This window comes from Crocuta crocuta, unplaced genomic scaffold (assembly GCF_008692635.1).
Source record: "Crocuta crocuta isolate KB4526 unplaced genomic scaffold, BGI_CrCroc_1.0 scaffold197, whole genome shotgun sequence".
Taxonomy (NCBI): Eukaryota; Metazoa; Chordata; class Mammalia; order Carnivora; family Hyaenidae; genus Crocuta; species Crocuta crocuta.
In genome coordinates, this window is record NW_027532002.1 from 404,487 (window position 1) to 430,626 (window position 26,140).

Below are 26,140 nucleotides of genomic sequence, written 5' to 3' on the forward strand. Positions count from 1 at the left end.
TGATACTTTTTTGTGGTAAGCTATCCCCACTCCAAAATATTTTCTGCTTTCTATCCTATATAAATAAAAAGGAAGTAAGTCCAAATATGGCTATAGTATATATCTCATTCTGTTTTTATAGTGTGACCCTACCACTTTCTTATCAAGAGGTGAAATTTATTTCTCTACCTGTTTTTAATCTGGTGGGCTATGTGAATGCTTTGACCAACAGAATACAGTGATGCAGCCAGTTCCAAACTTAGCCGCTACTTGGCTTGGCAGCTTTTACTTCCTCTTTGGAACAGTATCTCTTAGAATGCTAGATGCCCTATAAAATGTGTGATTACCCTGATAGCATGCTGGAAAAGCCAAAGCCACATGGAGAGGATCTAAAAAATGCAACATCAGACATATTAGTGAAGAAGCCAACAAGCAACTCCATTTCTATCACAGAATCCAGAAGACAGTAATTGGAGTCAACAGATATCTCTGAAATTGGAGGAAGGGGTGTCAAGACATTGTTTGTTTGTTTTTTTAAATACAATTGATATTAACAAGCAGTACTCACAGCTTGGCAGGTGTCCCTTTCCTAAAATGTCAAAAGTTGGAAGTTTATTCTCCAGAGAACAGAACAGAAATTCTTAAAAAAAGATAACGGGTATGCTTATACCATACTGAAAAGAGACTTTATAAGCTGAATAGTGAGCTCCAAACTAGCCTCTATCATATATTCAGTTCCCAGAACTGTGGCAACCAAACTTCTACCCTTTAGTTTTCTCTTGGGAATTTGACGAACTCATTAGAAAACAAGAAGATTTCAATTGGGAGTTCCAGCTGGGTCCAGCTAAGTCACTCCTCAGCAGTGATTCTTAACCCATACTGCATCAAAATCACTGAAGAAGTTTTAAAATATTTCAGTACTCAATCTGATTCAATTGGTCAGGTATAAAACCTGAGTACCTATGGTTTAAAATTTTTCCCAGGTGATTCTCCTATAAGCAAAAGTTGAGAATCATTGGTCTACAGTAAAGCTTATGGACACAACTCATCCCTGGGTAAAGAGTTTCTCATCAGTGTCCTGCTAACTGACAGTCAACAGTCAATTGTATTAAAGATAGCAACTAAAATAAGCACAAAACAGCAATGTAGAGAAAAACTTAACTAGAAGAAAAGTTAGGGGAAAGGATCAAACTGTACGTAATATTCTTACCAAAAAGAGATGTATATTGTATCCCTGAAAACAAAAATAATACATTTTTTTTAAAGTATTAAAAAGAGCCCTAGTAATTTAAAATGTGATATTAGGGACATGCCAAGACACATTATTTTTAAAAATCAAAACTTTAGACACAAAAAGAGGATCTTACAGACTTACAGCCAAAAAAACAAAACAAAAAACCCACAAAGGTCAAGAATAGGACAGCTTCAAACTTCTGAATGGCTATACTGGAAGCAAGACAAGATATCAATGATTTGAAAATTCTGAGGAAAAGATTTCTAAGATCAAATTCTATATCCAAAGTCTCAAAATCTTGCATCCTCTCTGCCCTTTCTAAGACAGCCATTGGAAAATACATCCTAGGGAAATAAAGCTGTAAAAGAAAATCAGAAGAATGGCTTATCTTACAAAATTATACCCTCGATGTTATTTTATTCAGTTGATCCTGAGATTAGAAATAGGAAAAAGGAAATTAAGTAAAGAAGGAGAGGGAATCTCAAGTTGGTAATTAAAGGAGGTCCCAACTTAACAGCTTGACCACAGGCCTACAGAGCCACCAGTCCAAATTAGAGTAGGTCAGAAGGCTCAAAGTTCTTCAAGAATATGAAAATTGATAGAATAACTGACATGTTAACACCTGCAGATGAATCTCATATATCTGGGGTAGAATTTAGGGTTGAATTAATAGTAAATACAGAAAAAACTATACAAACAAATCAGAATATACAATATGTGTAGTATGGTCAGGCCATTATATTTTAGTAATATTGCATTTGCATAGTATAAATACAGTATAAGCACTGATATATTAGGAAGATAAGGTGTGGCACGGGGAGGGGGATGTGTGCTGCGCACATCCACTCGCGTGCATATGATTGTCCTGGGGCCAGCAGCAAGGAGTGGGATGGTGTAATTGAAGCAAAATCCTCATCAACCATAGTGGGATATCAAAACAGAATGCCTAAATGCAAGAACTGTAAATATAGCAAATTAAGCATGTTATTTTGAGTTAAATAGGGAAATACATAAAGAATCTGCATATGTCGTTGGAAACTGTGGACAGGAGTAAGAAATGGAGGAGGGCTGCAGTTTTTTGTAACAAGGCTTATAGGATGCTGACTTTTAAAGCACATTTAAGGGTAATGGGCTTATTTCTATTCATCCTTTAGGACTGACCTATTCATTATTTTATCTCAAAACCCTTCATTCGCCTTTCCAGATGGCCTTTGTAGTCTCTTAAGCTACCTTTACTTGCCCCTACCCTAATACCTATCTTCCAGTATCATTATTGCTTCTTTACTTGTTTTCATATTCCCAATATAAATTTTCATACTTCAAAGTGTAAGTTTTTTTACAAGCTTTTAATAAATGGTTCATTGTGTAGCACAATTTCTTGTCCAGAGTAGGAGCTCCATAAATATTTGTCAAGTAAGCAACTTGCACCTACTAAACCATATTTCAAGAACTATTTCGTTGGGCCTAACTGTCTCCACATTGAGACAATCACTAGATAAATTAACCAATTTGCAACTCCATGATGCATTATTGCCCCATTATTCAAGCAGGCTCTGTTAAATTACTACCTTGAATTATAATTAAAATAATACTACTTTATTTTTAAATTATTTTCTATATTTGGAGACATTACAACATCCAGTGGCGTGCAGCTTACAATCCACACAGATGTTCTATAAATCTCAAAAAAGCTTGAGAACATAGCTTTGACATATGTAATGCAACTTTAAATCTTTCATTGGCAGGCTATAAACAGACCTTGTAAATGTGAAGTACCATTTCTTCCAGACTAAAGTTGTTTAACATGGGAGTCTGGACTTTAGGAAGTCTCCAGGAGGATCAGTGGATCCCCTAAAATTTCATGCAATACCTTATGTATATAGACATTTTTCTGGAAAAAGAAACCATATTTCTATTAGGAAAGGGATAAATGACTCCAAAAAATTTAGACAATGCAATAATACCTTACATTTTACATTGTGCTATAAATCATAAAGCTCTTTACATACTTTTTTCCCTCTTAGCACTCTGCAACAAAAACATGGGAAAACCTAGATTTGAATACATAAGAAAACCACCAATTTAGCTATGTGGAATAGAACTGGAATTGAAAGGAAATCGGCACATATGCAAAAGTGGGCTGGGTAAATTCTACACAATTTTTAAGAGTTTCAGACCAATGTTATTTCATATTTTCTGAAAAACAGACTTTAATGTTCAAATTAGTATATAGACTATCAGAAAAATAAATTCAGAGATTATGTAAGTACTGTTTTGATTTTTGGAAAATACTATGTAAGTACACTTGTTTCTTGATTATTGAAATATAGTTCAAAATAAGAAGCAATGGAACAGGAGCCAATTTCAGAGCGAGCCTGATCTTTATTTTTCTCAGTGCATGGTTCAGGTTTTCTATTAATAAAAATGCATAGTGTTTTAATATGCACAACAGACTAGAATATCATAAATGTGAAATGAGGTTAATTTTATTGAACTTGCTAATGTGCTTAGTCTAGGTGAAAATGAATTTGCTGACATGAGATTAGAACATATCTAAACCATGGATGAAAAAGAAGTCAATCAGTTCAATGATGGGGAATTAAAATATGAGAAGGAGTTTTGGAAGAATGAGATAGGAGAGCAAAGGGCCTCATTCAGATTTTCCAGACGATCCTCAGTCATTAAATAAGAAAGCATTCATTTATTCCTCTTTGGAACATTAAGTAATATGTTAAGGAGAGAATTTGTTTGCTATGTTAAAATTTGGTGCTTTGGAGGTCTGAAACCTGTTTTGGCATATCAACTTACAGTCCAGATGCAAGTTTAATTTTATTAACTTGGGAAATGAGAAAATATGAAGGGAAAATATGGGGTAGAATATAGGAGGGGCATAGAGCTGAGACTAAGAAGGCTGAAAAATCTGTCTTGCCTCAGTGATATAATCAAGTCTCCTTTGTCAGGCAGAAGCACATTACTGGGTATCATCAGAGAAATGCATTTCTGAAGAAAAATACTATAAACAAAGCCTTTTAATAAGAAAGACTGCAAAAACCAGTCCAAGTCACACTGAGGTAAGCTGCTCCTTCTTTAGCAACAGCAAAGTACTGAGGAGATGAGGAGACACCACTACTAAGAATAGAGAATGGAGCACTTGGTTTTAACAAGTAACGTTTGGCATAGGAGAAATTGCTTCCAAACTTAGATCATGTATTCCCACAAATCTCCCCTTTCTGTCTCTTTCTTTTGTTAATCTGGGCAGAATTGAAACAAGAACTTCGTGGGTGGTAGGTCCTTTGTATCACTGAAGAACAATTTTCAATGTCCCCTTTCCAGTGTGGTCACACACACACACACACACACACACACACACACACATAGTTTTTCTCTCTGTCTTCACAAACTCTTTATCATTATAGCTAGATAATTCTTTGTTGTAATTACCACCTTAAGTATCAGTCTCTGATTACACTGTAAGTTACAAAGAAGTGAAGATCAATACTTACTCATCTTTGGCACTATAGGGGAGGAAAAAAATTCTCTGCCTTCTTTGAGTTTGTGGGCCTATGAAACAAACTGACAAAAGTTTGATTAACCAGAGAACAACAAACAGTTCATTAGCATATTAACACGTGCATGGCACATGCTTGTGGGTAACTCAGCAATGGGTAACTCAAAGGGGTGGTCAGAACTTGGGGCTTATATAGCATCTTAACAAAGAGAAGTGAGGGGCACCTGGGTGGCTCAGTTGGTTGAGCATCTGACCCTTGATTTTGGCTCAGATCATAATCCTAGGGTCATGGAATTGAGCCTTGCATTGTTGCAGAGCCTGCTTAGGATTCTCTCCCTCTGCCACTCTCCCGCACTCATTTCTCTCTCTCTCTCTCTCTCTCTCTCTCTCTCTCTCTCTCTTTCTCAGATAAAACAAAAAAACCAGAGCAGTGATAAGACAAAAGTTAAGGGGTTTATGTCCCTAGGAATGGCAAGCTATGGCTAGGTAAATATATGGAGGAAACTAAGGGAAGATAAGGGTTGTTTTAGTAAGTTTTTTTTTACATAGCTTACTGTGATGCTGATAAGCCTAGAGTTGTCTCCAGTGATTAAGAATTATTCTGCTCTTCCTAGTATATATAGGAGAGAACCAGAAGGTTATTTTGTGTGTGTGTGTCTGCTTCTTCTCAGTTGTCTTCAACTGAAAACAGTCCATATATCAAAGTGGTATGTTTTGGGATGACATACTCTTAACCCTTTTAGCACCTAGTAGGCCCTCAATTAGTTTTGGAAAAACACAATAATATGCTGTCTCTTGTGGCTGTATTTGAATATTGTGTAGTAGATAAAGTATACAGCATTATGCTTATATCTAATTACTTTTAAATGCTATAGAACACTAACTTTATAAGAATTTTAAATTGCTCAGTTTCAAAGCCTATTCTAATTCAGTGCTGGCTCTTTTGCCCTAATGTGTATCTCATTTACCTGTTAACTGCAAATAGAAATTTAAAATAGTTAAAATATGGATATGACTCTTTTCAATTTGAGGCCCCATCTAGAAAGTCACAAAATATTTACTCCAAGATTTCTGTTTTCAATTGTGATATGTAGAATGATTTAAAAATAAATAAAACTCACAAATCTAAAAATCCAGTAGTACTAAACATAACTTATTGGTGATTACTAAATCTTTCTTATGTTGGATTTACCTGAATTCTAAATTGAAAATTTTTCAGTCAAGCCTTTAATTCTTTACCAATTATCTTCATCTTAAGTAATTTATCTCTTGATTTAGATTTTATTTTATAAAGTTTAAACTTCACCTATATTCTATAACTTCAAATATATATTATTTCTAGAAGTGTTTATTTCATTCAGTCATTTTCACAACTGAACCGAGAGCATATTAAGTATACTTTGATCTTTATAGAGAACCTGCCATTTTGTCTTATTGCCATGGAATGTTTGCTACCAACTCTCTTAAAGTGACACATAATCACTGTTTATGATTGTTCTGGTAACCACACTTACCTATTTAGATGTGAAAAGTCACTTTCAGTACACTATAATAGAATATGGATTTTCTGAATGCTCATTTTGACCTGAATAATGTTTCCTTCATTTACTGATCTTAAATCTTATGTAAGTTCATTTTCTAGAGTAATTGAACTGTTTTGTCATTGTTAGAAGTGTGTCTATTTTTTTTTTTTTCAAATATAACAGATTCCACATAAACTATGGCAAGTTACATTTTCCTGAATAAGGCAAAATGAAACAAAATATAATTTGGAATTTTCTTTCCTAAGACATATATCTAGCAAGTTTGATTATCTCTTCCTCCTAAACTTGTTTTACTGCATTTCCTCACCATTACCTCAGGTTTCTCACTTTAATATTTGGTTGCAAAATCTCCTGGACCTAAAGGTTTTATTTTGATTTGTTTTGTTTTGTTTTTGTTTTTTGTTTTTTTTTTTGTTTTTTAAGAGGTTTTTGAGAACAAATTCAATTTTTTTTAAATGTTGATTTATTTGAGAGAGAGACACAAAGCATGAGTGAGAGAGGGGCAGAGAGAGATGAAGACAGAATCCAGAGCAGGCCAGGCTCTGAGTTGTCAGCACAGAGCCTGACACAGGGCTTGAACTCCCGAATCGTGAAATCATGACCTGAGCCGAAGTCGGACACTTAACCGGCGAGCCACTCAACCAACCCCTCAATTTATTTTTTTTATTTTTTTTATTTCTAGGAGAGAGAGAGAGAGACAGCGTGAGCAGGGGAGGGTCANGTTACATTTTCCTGAATAAGGCAAAATGAAACAAAATATAATTTGGAATTTTCTTTCCTAAGACATATATCTAGCAAGTTTGATTATCTCTTCCTCCTAAACTTGTTTTACTGCATTTCCTCACCATTACCTCAGGTTTCTCACTTTAATATTTGGTTGCAAAATCTCCTGGACCTAAAGGTTTTATTTTGATTTGTTTTGTTTTGTTTTTGTTTTTTGTTTTTTTTTTGTTTTTTAAGAGGTTTTTGAGAACAAATTCAATTNTGACCTAAGCGAAAGTCGGACGCTTAACCGGCTAAGCCACCCAGGCGCCCCATACCCTCAATTTTTAAAATAGAAATGAGGCTATTCATATTTTCTTTTTGATTTTGTGTTTGTTTTGGAAAGATGTTTTTCAAAGATTTTGTCCATTTCATTTAAGTTGTCAAACGTATTGACATACATGTGTTCATACCCTTTATCTTTTTGATGTCTGTAGGATTTGTAATATCTAACCCTTTCTTTATTCCTGCTATTGATTGACTCCTGTGTTAAGTATCATCTTTAACCCCCTTCACATTTGGGAAAATGATGGGGTGCCTGTGTGGCTTATTCGGTTAAGCCTCCGACTTTGGCTCCAGTCATGATCTCATAGTTTGTGGGTTTGAACCCTGTGTCAGGCTCTGTGCTGACAGCTAGCTCAGAACCTGGAGCCTGTTTCAGATTCTGTGTCTCCCTCTCTCTCTGACCCTACCCTGCTCATGCTCTCTCTCTCAGAAATAAGTAAAACATTAAAAAAAAATGAGGCCTCATTGGTGACTAGTATAACGTGTTGGCTCAAGATGGCATGATTTGTTATTAACCTCTGATTTGCAGTGTACTGTGTTTTTCTGTATGTATGTTTACCTGAAATATCTCACAAAATTTTATTTGACAAGCAGTCAAAACTATAACTGGGATGAAAATATGAAGGAAAATTCATGTCATATAAGTGGATAATCATTGGCCAGAACAATTTAGCATAGCTATCAAAAATACTTGGAAGAGGGATACAGAAATGCTGATGCATAGGAGCTCATGTACCCCAATGTNTGGCATGATTTGTTATTAACCTCTGATTTGCAGTGTACTGTGTTTTTCTGTATGTATGTTTACCTGAAATATCTCACAAAATTTTATTTGACAAGCAGTCAAAACTATAACTGGGATGAAAATATGAAGGAAAATTCATGTCATATAAGTGGATAATCATTGGCCATAACAATTTAGCATAGCTATCAAAAATACTTGGAAGTATTTCAGACCTAGAATTGAAAAACTAAAGATAGCAGTTACATTAAATTGCAGTATTTTAAAGATAATTTTTCTTTGGTGATGGACTGCTTGGTATTGATCTGTAGTCATGATCTAGTACTATCATGATGATAGATGGCTATCATCAATTTTTTCCCTCTCTGTATAAGCATGTCATACTCCCATCAAGAAATAGCAGATATGGGGAACCTCGGTGGCTTAGTCGGTTAAGCGTCTGACTTCGGCTCAGGTCATGATCTCGCAGTTCGTGGGTTCGAGCCCCGCATTGTGGTCTACGCTGACAGCTCAGCCTGGAGCCTGCTTTGGATTCTCTGTCTCCCTCTCTCTCTGCTCCTCTCCCATTCATGCTCTATCACTCTCTGTCTCTCAAAAATAAATAAAAGTTAAAAAAATATTTTAAAAAGAAATAGAGCCTTTTTCTTACTTTCCTTTGAATCTGGAATGGGCTTAGTGACTTGCTTAATGAATAAAATGTGACAGACGCAGTGTTCTGGGACTTGCATAGCTAGGGCATAAAAAGCCTTGCAGCTTCTGCTTGGGCCTCTTAGAACACTCTGTCTTGGGGAAACCAGTTACAGCATAGGATGTGAGACTATCCTGAGCTCACCACATTCTAGAAGCCATGTGAAGGTGCTTCAGTTAATGTCTGAGCTTAGAGTTCTGACCATACCCGCCAACGCACCAGACATGTAAGTGAATCCATCTTGAACCCTCCAGACCAGCACATCTGCCAGCTGAATGGCACTGAGTGACCACAATCAATGGCATATGGAACAGAAGAAACCAAGCCATACCTGAATGCCTGGTGAATGAAATTTTGAAATGTAATAAAGTGGTTATTGTTTTAAACCACTAAGTCTTAGGATTGTCACACAGAGGATAACCAGAACAATGTTATGTAAATGGTGGCAAACATCTTTAACATCTAGCTTTATAAAGACATATGTGATATTCTTCATTAGTTGAGAGAAATCAGGAAAATGCCATCAAATCTACTGCACTAAGTGGTATACCTAGGCAACTTTCTTCTCTTCCACAGTGCTAAGATGGGAATACAGTTTCTAAAATTTATAAAAGTTCTTGCCAATACAGTTATTTCAGTTTAGTATTATTAAGTATTTCTGGTCTTTAGCCAGTAAAGACTTGTTTTTAGGGGCACCTGGGTGACTCAGCCACTTGAGTTTCAGACTCTTAATTTTGACTCAAGTCTTGATCTCAAGGTTATTGGGTTTGAGCTGCATCAGGCTCTATGCTCAGTTGGTTAAGTGTCCAACTCTTGATTTCAGCTCAGGTTACTGTCTCCCAGTTCATGAGATCAAGCTTCACATGGAGCTCTGCACTGACAGCATGGAACCTGCTTGGAATTCTCTCTCTGCCCTTCCCCTGCATGCACATGTACACATGCACACTTGCTCTCTCTAAATAATTTTTTTTTTAAAACTTGTTTTTATGTTTAAGTTACTGTAATGAACAAGACTTTCTGATTATTGGTTGTCATCTTGAAGAGAAAATAAAAACATCTTCATGTATAAGGATATATTTGAGTTGTAATGCAGTGCTTGAGTTTTTAGGTTTTGGCTGGTAAACATACTGGGCTAGCTTGGATTTCAGAATTCTTTGAAACAAATTTCTGAGTATCACTTCATGCCAATCAGAGTGGCTAAAATGAACAAATCAGGAGACTCTAGATGCTGGCGAGGATGTGGAGAAACGGGCACCCTCCTACACTGTTGGTGGGAATGTAAACTGGTGCAGCCCCTCTGGGAAACAGTGTGGAGGTTCCTCAAAAAATTAACAATAGAACTCCCCTAGGACCCAGTAATAGCACTACTAGGAATTTAACCAAGGGATACAGGAGTGCTGATGCATAGGGGCACATGTACCCCAATGTTCATAGAACCACTTTCAACAATAACCAAATCATGGAAAGAGCCTAAATAAACATCAACTGATGAATGGATCAAGAAGATGCGGTTTATATATACAATGGAATTCTACATGGCAATGAGAAAGAATGAAATCTGGCCATTTGTAGCAATGTGGATGGAACTCGAGGGTGTTATGCTGAGCAAAATAGGCAGAGAAGGATAGATACCATATGTTTCCACTCATATGTAGAACAGGAGAAACTTACAGAGGACCATGGGGGAGAAGAAGGGGATAAAATAGTTAAGGAGAAGGAGGGAAGCAAACAATAAGAGACTCTTAAATACTGAAAACAAACTGAGGTTTGATGGGGGTGGGGGAGAGGGGAAAATGGGTGATGCGCATCGAGGAGGACACTTGTTGGAATGAGCAGTGGGTGTCATGGAAACCAACTTGACAATAAACTATAATTTTAAAAAAACAAATCTTTGTGAATCAATGAATCTGTAATAGAGGATTTGCTTCCTGAAGAGAAAAAATTGATTTAAAATTTCAAATAAATCAATTATATAATGCCGGAGAATAAGAAATAGTGTGAAGAAAAATAAAGCAAGGTATGGAATAGAGTGTAATAGGAGTACATTTTTGATGAGATGATCAGTGAAGGTCTTTCTGAAGAGGGGACACTTCATTTTTTAGATAGTTGTGTGTTTTGTTTTGTTTGGAAATAAGCTCTATACCCAATGTGAAACTCAAACATAAACCCTGAGATCAAGAGTCACATGCTCTACTGAGTCAGCCAGGTGCCCTGAGGTGACTCCTTAGACAAAATGTAAATGAAATAAAGGGGAAAACCATGGGAATATCTGGGGAGAGAGTGTTTCAGGCAGGAACAACAGGTGTAAAAAACCTGAGGCTGGAATTTGATTGGCAAATTCAAGGAATTGCAAGACCTGTGAGGTTGGAGTGAAGTGTCATAGGGAATGATTGCCATGATGCTGGAAAAATGGCCAGTAACTTTGGATTTTACTGTGTAATAAGAAGCTGTTAAAAAGTTTTGAGTGGAGAAATAAAAGATTCCTTTAACTGTTGCATAAATGACAACAGAGTGGCAAATGAGACAGCCCTGAGAGCAATTAAGAACTTTTAGGAGGCTATGGCAAAAGACGGTGCCTTGGATTGAGGTGTGTTTTCTGTTTGCTTCTCCAGATTCACTTACTGTCCTCCAGATTCACTTTCCATCCTTCACCATGGTGTTTTGTAACCTAGAAGGCTGGTTTGATTCAGCAGTGGGGGACACTGGCAGAAACTTGAGGACAAGAAGAGAGTGAGGAGGGTTAGTATTGTCCTGATTCACTTCCTGCAAGGTTACAGAAATTGGTGTGTTCCAGATTGGTTGTGTGCATACAGCCTGAGATATGGAGAAGGGATACAACTTGCTGTTTTATCCTTAATAATAAGTTTTCTTCCAAGTCAAAACATTGACTTCTGTTTTCAGTTAATGCATACAATTCTAAAACATGAATATACATGGCTTATTAGTTAATCATCCCACTTGAAGACATTTAGTTTCTTTCTGACTTTTTGCTAAAATAAATAATGCTGCGGTATACCCTTGCTTTATACATCCTATATCTTTGTGCATGTGTGGATTTCTTGAGGACATATTTATAGAAGTAGAATTACTATACCCAGAGATAAGTACCTTTAAAACTCCTATAAGTATTTCCAGCTTGCTGTCCCAAAAAGCAATACTAATATGCCCTTCCAACAACAGTGACTTTTATTCTCACAATGAAGAGATATTATCAAACTTAAAAAAAAATCTTCTGATAAAAATGTTATTTGCTTTTCTTTGCTAGTGATATTGAGCATCTTTTCATGATAGTTGGCCATTGTTTGATGAGGAATATGATTACACATAGATTCAAAATAGCTCCCACAAATGTAAACTGGTACAGCTCCTCTGGAAAACCGTGTGGAGGTTCCTCAGGAAACTAACAATAGAACTCCCCTATGACCCAGCAATAGCACTGCTAGGAATTTACCCAAGGGATACAGAAATGCTGATGCATAGGAGCACATGTACCCCAATGTTCATAGCAGCACTCTCCACAATAGCTAAAACATGGAAAGAGCCTAAGTGTCCATCAACAGATGAATGGATCAAGAAGATGTGGTTTATCTATACCATGGAATACTACATGGCAATGAGAAACAATGAAATCTGGCCATGTGTAGCAACATGGATGGACCTTGAGGGTGTTATGCTGAGCGAAATAAGTCAGGCAGAGAAGGACAAATATCATATGTTTGCACGTATAGGAGGATTAGGAGGAACTTGACGGAGGAACAAGGGGGAGAAGAAGGGCGGAAATGGTGGGGGAAAGGGAGAGAGGCAAACCATGAGAGACTCTTGAATGCTGACAAAAACTGAGGACTGATGGATGTGGGGGGAGGGGGGATGGGCATGGAGGAGGACACTTGTGGAGATGAGCACTGAGTGTTATGTGGAAACTAATTTGACAATAAACTATTAAAAAAAAAACAAACAAAAAATATAAAAGGAAAAAAAAACAAAATAGCTCCCACAAAATATGTAATTACAAAGAGGAAAAAGGAACTTTCCAGTGGAGAAATCTGGCAAACACTATCTTAATTAAGTGACCAAAGTGAATGTCATCAGTAATGGTGATGTGGTTTGAAGTGTTGGGGTTAGGAGCTAACAGCCAAGAGTGAATTCTTGAGACATATTTGGTGCAAAATGGTGCTTTTATTAAAGCAAGAGGAACAGGACCTTTGGGCAGAAAGAGCTACACTAGAGTCATGAGGAGTGACTGATTATATACTTGGGAGTTTGAGGAAGTAAAGATAAGGGGAAATTTTTAAAAGGACTCTCATCTATCAAAGACTCAAAGGGTCCTGAGGATTGGGCTAAGATTGCCTTTTGTCCTTAGCAAAGTGTCAACATCACAGCAGCTAAGGTCCCAGAGGAAGGTTGCTCTGCCTGTTTCAAGAACTTGTCAATGGGCTGTAGGCAGTAGGGAAATTTAATTTTTCATTTGCCTTTGTTTCCTGTATCAATGGGACAAGTCAAAATTGTAGACCACCTCATGGTAATGAAATATAATAAAATGTGGTACCTGGATGGATCAGTCAGTTAAGCTAAGTGTCCAACTCTTGGTTTCAGGTCAGGTCTTGATCTCATGGGTTCAGGTTTGTGAGATCAAGCCTGGTGTAGGGCTCCTCACTGTCAGCTTAGGAATCTCTCTCTCCCTCTCTCTCTCTGTCCCTCCCTAGTATGTGTACATACTCTCTCAAAATAAATAAGTTAACTTTAAGGAAAAAAAGAAAGAAAGCAGCATCACTTCTATGATATTACTACCAAAGATACATAATCTGAATCTAATCATGAGGCAAACCCAAACTAAGAGACAAACTACCAAAAAATAGTTTGTATCAAGGTCATGGAAAATAAGGAATAACCAAAGAACTATTTCAGAATGAAGGAGATAGAAGCAACATGACAGTTAAATGGGGTCTGTGGATTAGATGGTAGTAATGAATCAATGTTAACTTCTGATTTTTAAGCTTGTTTAATGATTTGTAGGAGAAACAGTCCTTGTTGATGAGAAATTCTCACTAAAATGTTAGAAAGTGATGGGGCAACAGGTCAGTAACTTGTCCTGAAATGGTTCAGGAAAAAAGTTATTTTTATTTTATTTGTAATTTTTCTTAAAGCTTGAGGTTATTAAAACAAGAACCAACTTTTTCACACTAAAAATCCCAATACATGTTCCTCATGAATACTTCTCTACTAGGCATCCAGTGGACACCATATATTTATTCTTGTGGCAGAGAGGATAAATCTTAACTTGCTTTCTCTTCCCTGGATTTTTTTATTTTCTGATATAGGTTTCAGCAGTGATAAATTGTATCAAAGTGGTTAGAGAAATATCTCACCACACTATCTACAAGTCAGAAAAATAAAGTTTCTGAGAGCTAGTCAAAGTCTATCATTGGAGAGAAAGACTTAAAAGTAAGGTACTGGCTTGCTCCTCATAAACTCTAGCCTTTTCAGGATTTCAAATGTAAGGAAGTTTCCTGAAAACCTGTCTTTTATTATTATTATTATTACCCTGTCTTTTATTATTATTATCATCATCATCATTATCATCATTTTAATGTTTTATTATTTTTGAGAGACAGAGCGTGAGCAGAGGAGGGGCAGAGAGCAGGAGACACAATCTAAGTAGGCTCCAGGCTCTGAGCTGTCAGCACAGAATGCTTAAAGGACTGAGCCACCCAGGCGCCCCCTGAAACCCTGTCTTAAAAGCATTCAAATGTTTTACTAATTGGCAAGCATTCAAAACAAAACAAAGCAAAACAAAACACAGATTACCAAAATCCCAATCCTCTACAAAAACAATAGTGCTTTGTTTGTACTCTACACATTATTTCTAAGAATTAACTTAATTTGGGATCAATACATTAGCTTCAACAAACCATTATTAAAATAAAGTACAAAAATCTCTAAATATGAAGTAAGTAAAAAAATATTTGCTTTCAGAATTATTGTTGCTTTTATAGCTAGAGATATATTTTAACAGTATCTTTTCAACCAAATTGCTACAAAAAAACAGTTGGTTTTTTTTTAAGAAAAAAAAAAAAGCCAAATCTGAGAATGTAATGCAGAGTTCTGAAAATTCTAAAAGTTTATTTTTACTTCATTTTCTCTTCTCCCCAACCTCCTTTTTTTTTTTTTTTTTTTTTTTTAAGTAAGCTAAGCTCAAAACTCAAGTAAACAAGCTTTGAAAAGCAGATACAATTTGTTACTTCAGGCTGCCATCTAGTGTTAAAATAAAGAAAACATTTGCCTTTTTGCCTTTAGTAAACTTAAGTACTGACAGTGGCTTCATGACAGAAGATGAAAGCTAATACTATCCTTAATGTATTTTTTAAAATGTTTTTAATGTTTATTTATATTTGAGAAAGAGAAAGAGTGTGAGCAGGGGAGGGGCAGAGAAGGGAGACACAGAATCTGAAACAGGCTCCAGGCTCTGAGCTGTCAGCACAGAGGTGGATGTGGGGCTTGAACTGATCATGACCTGACCATGACCTGAGCCCAAGTTGGATGCTTAACCAACTGAGTCACCCAGACACTCCCCCCTCTTTTTCTCTTTTTAATTTTTTAAGGTTTATTTAATTTTGAGAGAAGGGGGTGAGGGGCATAGAGGGAGACTCCAAAAAAGTTTTTTAACTTGTTTTAATGTTTGTTCATTTTTGAAAGGCAGAGAGAGAGACACAGACAGAGCACAGGGGTGTGGGGGTGAGGAGACAGAGACAGAGAGACACAGAACCCAAAGAGACAGAGAGAGACAGAAAGACACAGAATCCAAAGCAGGCTTCACGTTCCAAGCTATCAGCACAGAGCCCGATGCAGGGCTCAAACTCATGAATTGTGAAATCATGACCTGAGCCTGAAGTTGATGCCCAACTTCTAAGTTGAGCCACCCAGGTCCCCCAGAATAAAATTTTTTTAAATAAAAATTAAATATATTTGAAGTATATAACATGCTGATTTGATACACGTATATGTATTGCAAGATTTACTACAGTTTAATATATTTCCTCACATAGTTACCATATTTGCAAGGATTACACTTAAAATCTACTCTTAACATATTTCCAGTGTTCAAAACAAAATTAAATATAGTCATCATGCCTTTACATTAAATCTCTAAACTTGCTCATCCTGCATAAATACAAATTTGTACTTTTTGACCCAACATCTCCCCATTTCCCCACCATCCCAGACTCTAGTAACCACTATTCTACTCTCTACTTATATAGTTTTGACCTTTTTTTGATTCTGCATACCGTATATGGTATTATACATACACAAACAATCACAGAGGCAAGAACACACATCTGACCCTGAACGATACAGGAGTTGGTGCATTAACCCCTTGCAAAGTCGAAAATGCATGTAGAATTTCTGACTCCCCCAAAACGTAAATACTAATAGTCTACTGTTGACTTGGAAGCTGATGAAGTGGCATAAGACAAGCTGACACTCCCCAAATCACCTTCCCTCAGGTAGGATATTTGTGACATTCCTCAGGTACTCCTGGATGCCAAAGGAAAAGGGAAAACAAATGGTTAACTGATAGAGATCACAGTCATGCAGGACAGGAGTCTCCATCAGTTTACAAATATCTTAGTAAATTATAAGAAAAAGGCAATCTTATCAATAGCCTAGTCTCCAGGAACTCCCTACTTTCTTAATGATAATGCGTTGCTAGAGGGAAAAACAGCCTTAGCTTGACAATAGTAATCTAGATATAAGAATCTTCTTTAGCATATGGAAATCCCTTTAAGAAACTTCCTCTTGACTTTATCACCCCCAACTCCATAGTATATAACCAGTACTCTTCACAACTGCAGTACAGCTCCTGCCCATAGGCCCTGTCCTCATACTTTAATAAAATCACCTTTTTTGTACAAAGACATCTCAAGAATTCTTTCTTGGCCATCAGCTCTGGACCCCCATCACTCTAAAACCCTCATCAATAACAAAAATTTGATTAACATATTTTGTATGTTACATGTTTTATCTATTCCAAAAAAAGTAAGCTAGAGAAAAAAATGTTAAGAAAATCATAAGGAGAAAAAAATACATTTATGAAACTGTACTGTATTTATTGAAAAAAATCCGTGCATAAGTGGACATACCCAGCTCAAACTCATGTTGTTCAAGGTCAACTGTATATATCTTCTTTATCCATTTATCTGTTGATGGACACTTATGTCGTTTCCATACCTTGGCTATTGTGAATAATGCTGCAGTGAACATGGGAGTACAGATATCTCTTTGAGATCTTGTTTTCAATTTCTTTGGATATATACCCAGAAATTGGGGTGCTGGAACATATGATGTTCTATTTTTAATTTTTTGAGGAACTTTGTACTATTTTCCATAGTGGCTGTACCAATTTACATTCTACCAACAGTGTACATAGGTTATCTTTTCTCCACATTCTTACCAACATTTGTTATCTCTTGTGTTTTTGGTGACAGCAATTCTGACAGTGTGAAGTAATATCTCATTTTGTGGCTCTGCTTTGCATTTCCCTGATTGGTAACATTGAGCATCTTTTCATGTACCAGTTGGCCACTTGTAAGTCATAACTACAAAAATGTCTATTCAATTCCTTTGCCTATTTTTAATCAGATTGTTTTGGGGGATTTTTTGCTATTGAGTTGTATGTTCTTTATATAGTTTGGATATTAGTACTTTACTGGCTATTTGATTGCAAATATTTTCTTTCATTTGGTAGGTTACCGTTTCATTTTGTTGATGGTTTCCTTCACAGTATAGATGCCTTTTGGTTTGATATAGTCCCACTTTTTTATTTTTGCATTTGTTACCTTTACTTTTGGATTCAAATCCAAAAAAATCATTGCCAAGACCAGTGTGAAGGAGCTTACTTCCTATGTTTTCTTCCTGGAGTTTTCTGGTTTCATATCTTAAATTTAAGTCTAATCCATTTTAAGCTGATTTTTGCACATGGCATAAGACAAGTGTCCCATTTCATTATGTTGCATGTGGTGGTCCAGTTTTCCCAACCATTTATTGGAGACTATCCATTCCCCATTGTATATTCTTGGCTCCTTTGCCATAAAGTAACTGATTATATATGCGTTGTTTTATTTCTGGGCTCTCTATTCTTTCCACTGATCTATGAATCTATTTTTAAGCCAGTATTATACTGTTTTGATTACTATAGCTTTATAATGTAGTTTGAAATCAGGAAGATTGATGCCTCCAGCTTGATTCTTCTTTCTAAATATTGCTTTGGCTTTTGGGGAATCTCTTGTAGTTTCATACAAATTTTAGGGTTGTTTTTCTTTTTTCTATTTCTGTGACAAATGCCACTGGAATTTTGATTTTGCTTTGAATCAGTAGATTGCTTTTGGTGGTATGGACATTTTAACAATAATAATTCTTCCAATCCATGAGCATGGAATATCTTTCCATGCATCTTAGAATTTTCTTTGAATAGCTCTTCTACCTCTTGGTTAAATTTATTTCTAAGTATTTTATTCTTTTTCATGTAATTGTAAATGTGATTGCTTTCTTAATTTCTCTTTCTGATAGCTTGTGGATAGCAAATAGAAATGCAAGTGATTTTTGACCACTGATTTTGTATTTTGTAACTTTACTGATTTCCTTTATTATAACAGTTTTTTGGGGGGGTGTCTTTAGGGTTTTCCTTTTTTGGCATTACCCAAGCAAATCCGCTATCACTGTGCCCCTTTACCATAGGGCTTTTGTTACCAACTATTTCCAAAGTGCTGTAAACAGCCCCTATTACAAAGAGAGTTTCCTTGTTTCTATCAACCCCAAAAGGTGTGAGAGTCCTTGGTCTATGCCTTGTCTTATTAGAGGGTAAATGGGTAAAATCTGTGTAATTTAACAAATGGCAACTTCACAGTTTCACCTCACTGACCTACTCAAGAGTTGATGACTGAACATGTCTTGGCGCACTGCCCTCCTTCACAACTGCTTTATTAACTTAGGAAAGCAGTGTTACTGGCAGCTCCATTCAGGAGGATTAGAGGAGGATTTACATATTTTCACCTCTTCTTGAATCATTCCACACAAAGCCTAAAAGTAAAATAGCTTATTTCTACCTAATCTATGTCAGGTTAAAGAGGAAAGGGAATCAAAAACCCTTTCAGAGAACAATTAGGAAATAAACAAAGGCTGTGTAGAGTGCTTTTTAATGGGTGCCAGAAACAATCTTTCTGTCTGTGCCTCAAAAATTATCATTATCTCTGGGTTTAAAATCTGGTAGATATTGACCATTATAAGTTTGAGAGTTGTGAGGCTCAGGGAAATGCCTTTGTCTTATCAAAAAAGAAAATACACATATGTATTTTCTTAAAAGTTACGTTTACTCTTTTAATCACTACAGAAATGGAAGAAAGAATTTAGAATTGAATCAAGCTAAGGTTTCAGTATTCTCAAAATACAGGAATATTTTTTCTGTTTATAATGCCATGTTTGGTAAATCTCCCTTTTAAATTGACTCTCTGCTGGCTCAGTTGGTCTCAATGCTTGCAGACCTCAAACTTTACTTTTTATTGCAAATTTTTGGTAACACTTTTACGATTTTAAAGCAAAATTCACAGATAATCGTAGCTACATTTCTGGAAAATTCAGAAAATTAAAACAACACCAAAATACTATGTGTTTATGAAAATGCAATAAAACCTGACTAACTATTCTAATTATTATGAGCATATGTTTCACTTCATAAATGTCTGAAAGAACATTCAAATACACAGCAAGACCTGATAACTATTTATTATGCAGACAGTTATGTGCAAGGCAAGATGTCTCTGACCCCAGCCACAAAATGCACACTCTTATAATTTGGATATTCAGAAATGGCCAGAGAGGCCAGTAATGCCCCCACTCCTGTATGCGATNAAATTGAAAATGTCCACTTATTTTCTAAATATTGATGAATAAATTATTTTATATTATGGAATATTGCATTTCTGTATTTTGGGTAATAGTTCATATAGGACCACAGAACTAGGCCTTTGTTATAATATATAACAATATAGGGAAAAGTGTAATGCCTGAGCTTAAACATATTAAAAATCTGGAAGAAGTTATAATACATTTTACAGGCTAACAGATATTATGATAGTAAGACAAAGATATATAAGAAAAGAAATTTGATGTAATTTCCATAAATATTGTTTGGGAATTTTAATATTTTACTATTTGTATTCTATACTGTTTATTTTTGTTATATTTTACTAATTATTTTCTTACAAATTTTATGGGTATAACAGATATTCTTAAAACTTTTATGGATCTTAGAAATTTTCTTACAACTGTTATGAGTCAAAATTAGTAGGAAAAAAACCTAAGAAAAAAATGGTAGAAGAAGGTAATAAGAAATAAAGGAAATATAACCTTAAACAAAAAGGAGAGATAAAAGAAATTTTAAAACAGGAATATTTTGGTAACAAGTCATCTATACAGCATGTTGCTGCTGTGTCTTCCTCAAAATTATTTTCTATGACTTAGTAATTTTAGTAATCATAAAAACTCANAATCTTTAAATTCTGAACATTTATTTTGCTGGGGAAAAAATTTCTATTCTTTTTTGAATTCATTCTATTCTTCTATTCCTAGCATAAATCACTTTAGGTTTTCTGAAGCATTAGAAATGAAACTGGATCAGTTCCAAAATTATGAAACTTTGAGGGAAATAGTAGAAATGTGAGCAAGAAGGGGACAAAAACCCACAAATCTATGTATCAAGTTAGCAGCCTAATCTTATAGTCTAATTTAATTTTCCTTTTTTTTAAAGTTTATTTATTTATTTTGNTTCTATGCTGTCAGCATGGAGTGTGATGTTGGACTTGAACTCAGGAGCCATGACATCATGACCTGAGCCAAAGTCAAGAGTCAGAGAAGTGTCTGACCTAACCTTCTGAGCCGCCCAGGTGCCCCCTGAATTAATTTTTCTTTAGATTTCCCAAAAGTTATTTTTTAAGAATATTGTTTTTGTTTAAAGACTTGTAACTTTAAGGGTAGAAAGACATTCTAAAAAGTTTAACATCTGTTTCCAAGAAAAATCTAAATTAACTGTGGCCCAAGACACCTAGAGTTTTTTTCAAAAAACAGAAAGGGAAAAATTTAATCACTTTCTTGGGAACTCATTTAAAGTTTACCAGCATATTGGTGAGGAATATTATTTAACTTATAGTTTCATCTTCATTTATATATGTTTAGTAAGCTTTTAAATGATTTTTGGATTTATTGACAAAATTGATCCCATGTTCTTAAACTTGACTTTTCAAAGGACAAACTAAACAGCCTTGTTACAGCAGATGACCTCAAGGAGTTGTGTTTCTCTTGATTGCTAGATAAGTGACTTCCCACCAAAGTTATGGAATCTAGAGAGGTGTCTTACTGTTCTCCCCCCCTCCCCCCCTTATGTGTTATTTGTCAGGGTGGGAGTTGAATGGGCATCTTACCTGATTAGCCAAGTAGAGTTTGTGTCTTTGGAGCTGATTCATGCCAGGATTAATTTACCTAAGGTTAACTGGAATGAAAAGAACTAGAGGGCTGAATCCTGTCCAAAGCCTGAAAAAGACCTTGTTTCAAACTGATGAAACCAAAATAAGCTGGTGAAACTCAGAAACCATTAAATCCATGGTGCCTCCATGGGCTAAGTAGACATTTTATACTGGAAAATAATGCTGTTTTGCAGCTCCAAGTGAACTGAACATCACTAGTATTTCTATAGACATCATTTAGAGACGGCAGGGATTAAATAAGAACTGGAATGAATGCTCTGACATTTTATAGTCTTTTTGTTTGGCTGCATCAAGGCATGGTTTAATCAGGTAATGAAATAACCCTTCCTGCCTCTCTGTGCCCATTTTTACTCTCAATATAAAGGAATTCTGAATACTGTAGTTGGTGGCTAGCGGCACAAAAGGCAATTCCATAGGTCAATTATCTTTTGCTTACAGTGGCTTCCCCCAAGAACAAAGAGCAGCAAATCAAAGCAGCTAATTGCTGTTACACTCAAGAAGATTTCATTATAAAATGCAACAGTGTCATTACAGTCACTTGACTGTGCCACCACATACAAGTAATAGATCCTAAAGAACTGGTAGGGAAGGAAGCAAACAAGGATGACTCCTATAAAAAAAAGGTTTTTCAGCTGGGCCCAGAACTCCTGGTGGGACAGTAAGGAGTGACGCAGCTTTCGCACCATTGACATGATAATGAAGATCTGGAAGACCAAGAGAATCACTGCAATGGCTATGACAATAGTGACTATCATATAGTTGATAACTTGCACATGGCCACGAGCAAGTTCTTTGTGGAATTTAAAACAGTGTCTCTCATCATACATCTCATTATTTCCATACTGAGAAACAACCAGGGGTACCACAATGACAATCACCAGCAGCCACATGCCGGTACTAGCAGCCACAGCATGCAGTTTTCTGTAGAATTCCACTTTGTCCTTGTGCTTGAAGAAGATGAGGTACCTGATGACCAGGATCACCACGTAGAACAGGAATGTGAGGTACATGTGGATGTGTAGCATGGCACTCACAAATTTGCAGAAGGGCAACCCAAATGTCCAGATGTGCTTGATGAGATATGTCAAGCGAAAAGGCACTGTCACCAGAAAAACAGTGTGGACCACCACCAGGTTAACGACTGCTGTGGTAGTCACAGACCGCGTGTTCATTTTCACCAGCAGGAACAAAATAGAGATGACTCCCACCAGTCCTCCAATGAGCACTATAGAGTAGAGGCTTGTTAGATGGGGTGTCAGTATAGGACTGCAGGAAGAAATGTTGTGGTCAGCCATATTTCAGAAGTCGCCTAGAAGAGACAGAACACCAGTATAACTGACAAAACTTCCAGAGCTTTGTTCATATCTCCTTCCTAGCTTTGGCAATATGACTTTGTCATTTATCTGTGTAGATGATGTAAACTTTATGTACCTTAAGAATGAGACTATGTCATATGCATATCTGTATACTTGAGCCTGAAAACATACTTAAGTCATCGATTCTTTAAGCCTAAATAGGTTAAAGACCTCACTGAGAAGCAAGCGCCCAGAGACATGTATGTATGTACGTAGTCAAAACGATTTGCATAAAAGTGGACTGCACACCATCTGAAGGTGATACATGAATACAGGTACTGCAGCAGCCAGTCGGGGAAGATCATAGCACGGAAAGAAAGTTGAGTAGATGTATTAAGTGCACAAATATTTTTCCTTTAAGTATGATTCTAATTTTCTAGTTCCTTCCGACTCATCAACAAATGATTCAAGAATATTCATAATTCATTTAGGATTCTTAATAGTTTGGCTAAGGAAAATTAACTACATCAAAGCAGCAGTAAGCAATAGGAGTGTATATGTAATTTTTGTCACCACAGTTATGTTGTAATCTAGCAGTGAGGCCTTGGCTAAATTCTCATGGGTCCCACTGAAAATGCAGCTTATCTCCCAATTCTCCCATTCCCACACCTTCAAATTCGTAAAGAACCACTATCTTTCCTCTCAAAAGTTCCTTTCCCTAAATAGTCCCTTCTAACTCATTATCCATATTCTAATTCGTTATTTATTAAATGAAAGAGTTAGTAGCTATACTAACATTAGTTACACTAATCAAGTAATTTCATTTTCTTACTTAAATTCATTCAGTGACTTCCCACTTTAAGAATAAAAAAATCCTTGGGCTCCTGGATGGCTCAGTCAGCTGAGCAACCAACTCTTGATTTCGGCTCAGGTTATGATCCCAGTGCAATGGGATTGAGCCCTGCATCAGGCTCTGTGCTGACAGTGTAGAGCCTTCTTGGGATTCTCCCCCTCTTTCTCTGCCACCACCCCCTCTGCTTGTGCATGCATTCTCTCTCTCTCTTTCCCTCTCTCTCTCAGAATAAATAAATATTTTAAAAAAATACTTCCAAGTATATAATGGTCTGGATCATGTCAAAATCTGATCCCTTGAGACCAGATTCAAGAAATAATCTAGAGGGTGACACTGACAGAATTTAATGGGTTGCGTATGAGGAAATGAAGGGGAAAAGGTATCTCAGTCACTCCCAGATTCCTAACTTGAACAATTGTGTGATTAGAAATCTGTTTACTGACACCAGGGAGGCTGAGGATCAAATTTGAGAAAGAGCAGTAGTTGAGTTATACTCTTAGTAACTGACTTTTGTAACACATTTGCAGTTATTCTTATTCATTTCACGGATGTCTATTCATACAATCAAAATTACCCAGCAATTAAAATGAACCACTGATGAATTACAAAAGCATTTTACTGGTGTACATGTAAATCATATATTCTCAGAAGTCTGTTCTTGAGGTGTGAAAAAAATCTGTGTATAAAACACAAATATCCATATGTACACAGATAAGAATATATCTATGGTATGAAAATTTCATAAAGAGGGAAAAACAATTAGGGGACAAATGGCTGAAAAAGTTCTTTAATGGGGAGATAATTTTAAAAATTAAACACTGTACTAAATTAAAGATGACAGCCACAAAAGACTACATATTTTATAATATTTTTTCCTAGAAAATCAAAATCAATGAGACAGAAGGTCAGTGTAGCCCAACGTGTAGGTAGCAGGGGAAGGATTGACTTCAAGGAAGTCTGGGAGAATTTATGGAGGGATGGAATGTTTTATATCATGTTGGTTACAATTCCAGATATTTGCCAAAGCTCAGCAAATTGCACACTTAAAGTTGATGAATTTCCTGGCATATAACTTATACCTCAATAAAGGTAGTTTTTGAAAATAATAGTAATAACTTAACCCCAGGAAACCTCTGCTTTTGTGGTCATGGAATAGAATTTCCATGTGACCCACTTAAAAGTTTGCTTCATGTTATACGTGTTCTATGTGCTGTGGAACCTCTGTATTTCCCTTTTATTCTTCCCTTTGAAAAGTAGTTCCTTCAAGTAAACATTTAATAATATTGTTTGTATCTGAATTCATGGTGAATGTGTCACCATAAGTTCTGTCCATCATTTTCTTCAGCTATTGAACTAGAATCTAGACTGATTTCTGAAAGAAGAAAGTATAATCAGTCATATATCATCTCTCTCAAATATTCCTTCTTTCTTATTTACAAACTGCTATGATCTCTGTTCCCTAGTTCCCAGACATTACAAGATACTTTATAAAGTATTACAGAATAGATACCTGTTCTTTTTTTTTTTCCCTTGATGTTCATTTATTTTTGAGAAAGAGAAAGACCATGAGCGGGGGAGGGGCAGAGAGAGAAGGAGACACAGAATCTGAAGCAGGCTCCAGGCTCTGAGCTGTCAGCACAGTGCCCGATGTGGGGCTCAAACTCACAAACTACGAGATCATGACCTAAGCTGAAGTCATTCGCTTAACTGACTGAGCCACCCAGGTGCCCCTAGACACTTGTTTGCACCAGCTAAAGTGGGTTTTGTTGTCTACGGTTAACAACTCTGACAAACTTGGTTAATTCCTATTTCTCCTTTAAGAATCCACTGAAGCAAGGGGGCACCTGAGTGGCTCAGTTAATTGAGCAGTTGAGCTTCAGACTTTGGCTCAGGTCATGGTCTCACTCACATTCGTGGGTTCGAGCCTCACATTGGGCTCTGTGCTTACAGCTCAGAGCTTGGAGCCTGCTTTGGATTCTATGTCTTCCTCTCTCTCTGCCCCTCCCCTGCTCATGCTCTGTCTTTCAAAAAAGAAGATAAAACATTTTTAAAAATTAAAAACAAACAAAAAAAGGATCCACTAAAGCAAAGTTTCCTTCAGGAAGCCTTTTATAATCTCCATTCTCAATTCAGGTTGCGTGCCATTCCTCTTTGGCCCCATGGAGAGTACACCATGCTTACTTCTATTATGGCATTTATGACATAGGGCATAATTTTCAGTTCCCTGCCTCCAAACAAAACTAACCATAGAAGAATCATGTTTTCCTTTTATCTATAGAAACTAATGAATTTTTAAAATGAATGTGAATATTGTTATTGAAAACTAATATGCAGATATAGTAGAGTACTCAGCTATAAGTATATAGCTCAATGAATTTTAACAGTAAACATAGCCTCACCAAAGATAATCTCTCTCCTCACAACTAATGCCATAGACTAGGTCTATAAACTTTGAATTTTATATGAGTTTAATGTCCTTTGTGTGTATCTAGCTTCATTCACTCAACATTATGCTTTGAGGTTCATTCATGTATATAGTTTTAGTTCATTCTTTTTGTGATATATTAGATTGTTACATGAACATATCACAGCTATATTGTGGATAATAGTATTATTTCCAGTTATAAGGCTATTCTGAAAAATGTTACTCTGAACATTCTTATAAATATTTTTTGTAAAAATAAGTATTTATTCTGTTGGAAATTTACTTAGGTGTG

At 36.1% G+C, this 26,140-nt stretch overlaps 1 protein-coding gene and 1 long non-coding RNA gene across 4 annotated transcripts in view; one reads left to right on the plus strand and one right to left on the minus strand.

Annotated features, from left to right (window-relative positions):
• The first annotated feature begins 4,177 nt into the window (after positions 1-4,177).
• The window catches only part of LOC144240966 (uncharacterized), a 93,915-nt gene continuing 71,952 nt past the window's right edge, over positions 4,178-26,140 (plus strand). For all 3 annotated transcript variants that reach the window (XR_013337916.1, XR_013337915.1, XR_013337917.1), the window contains exon 1: positions 4,178-4,284. This is a non-coding gene — a long non-coding RNA (uncharacterized LOC144240966). The remainder of the gene's footprint in view (positions 4,285-26,140) is intronic.
• Positions 20,574-26,140, minus strand: part of GPR141 (G protein-coupled receptor 141) — a 37,538-nt gene continuing 31,971 nt past the window's right edge. Inside the window, exon 2 of the mRNA XM_077775395.1 lies at positions 20,574-22,584. Coding sequence (XP_077631521.1) covers positions 21,665-22,570 — 906 coding nt within the window. The 5' untranslated portion in view covers positions 22,571-22,584 and the 3' untranslated portion in view covers positions 20,574-21,664. The remainder of the gene's footprint in view (positions 22,585-26,140) is intronic.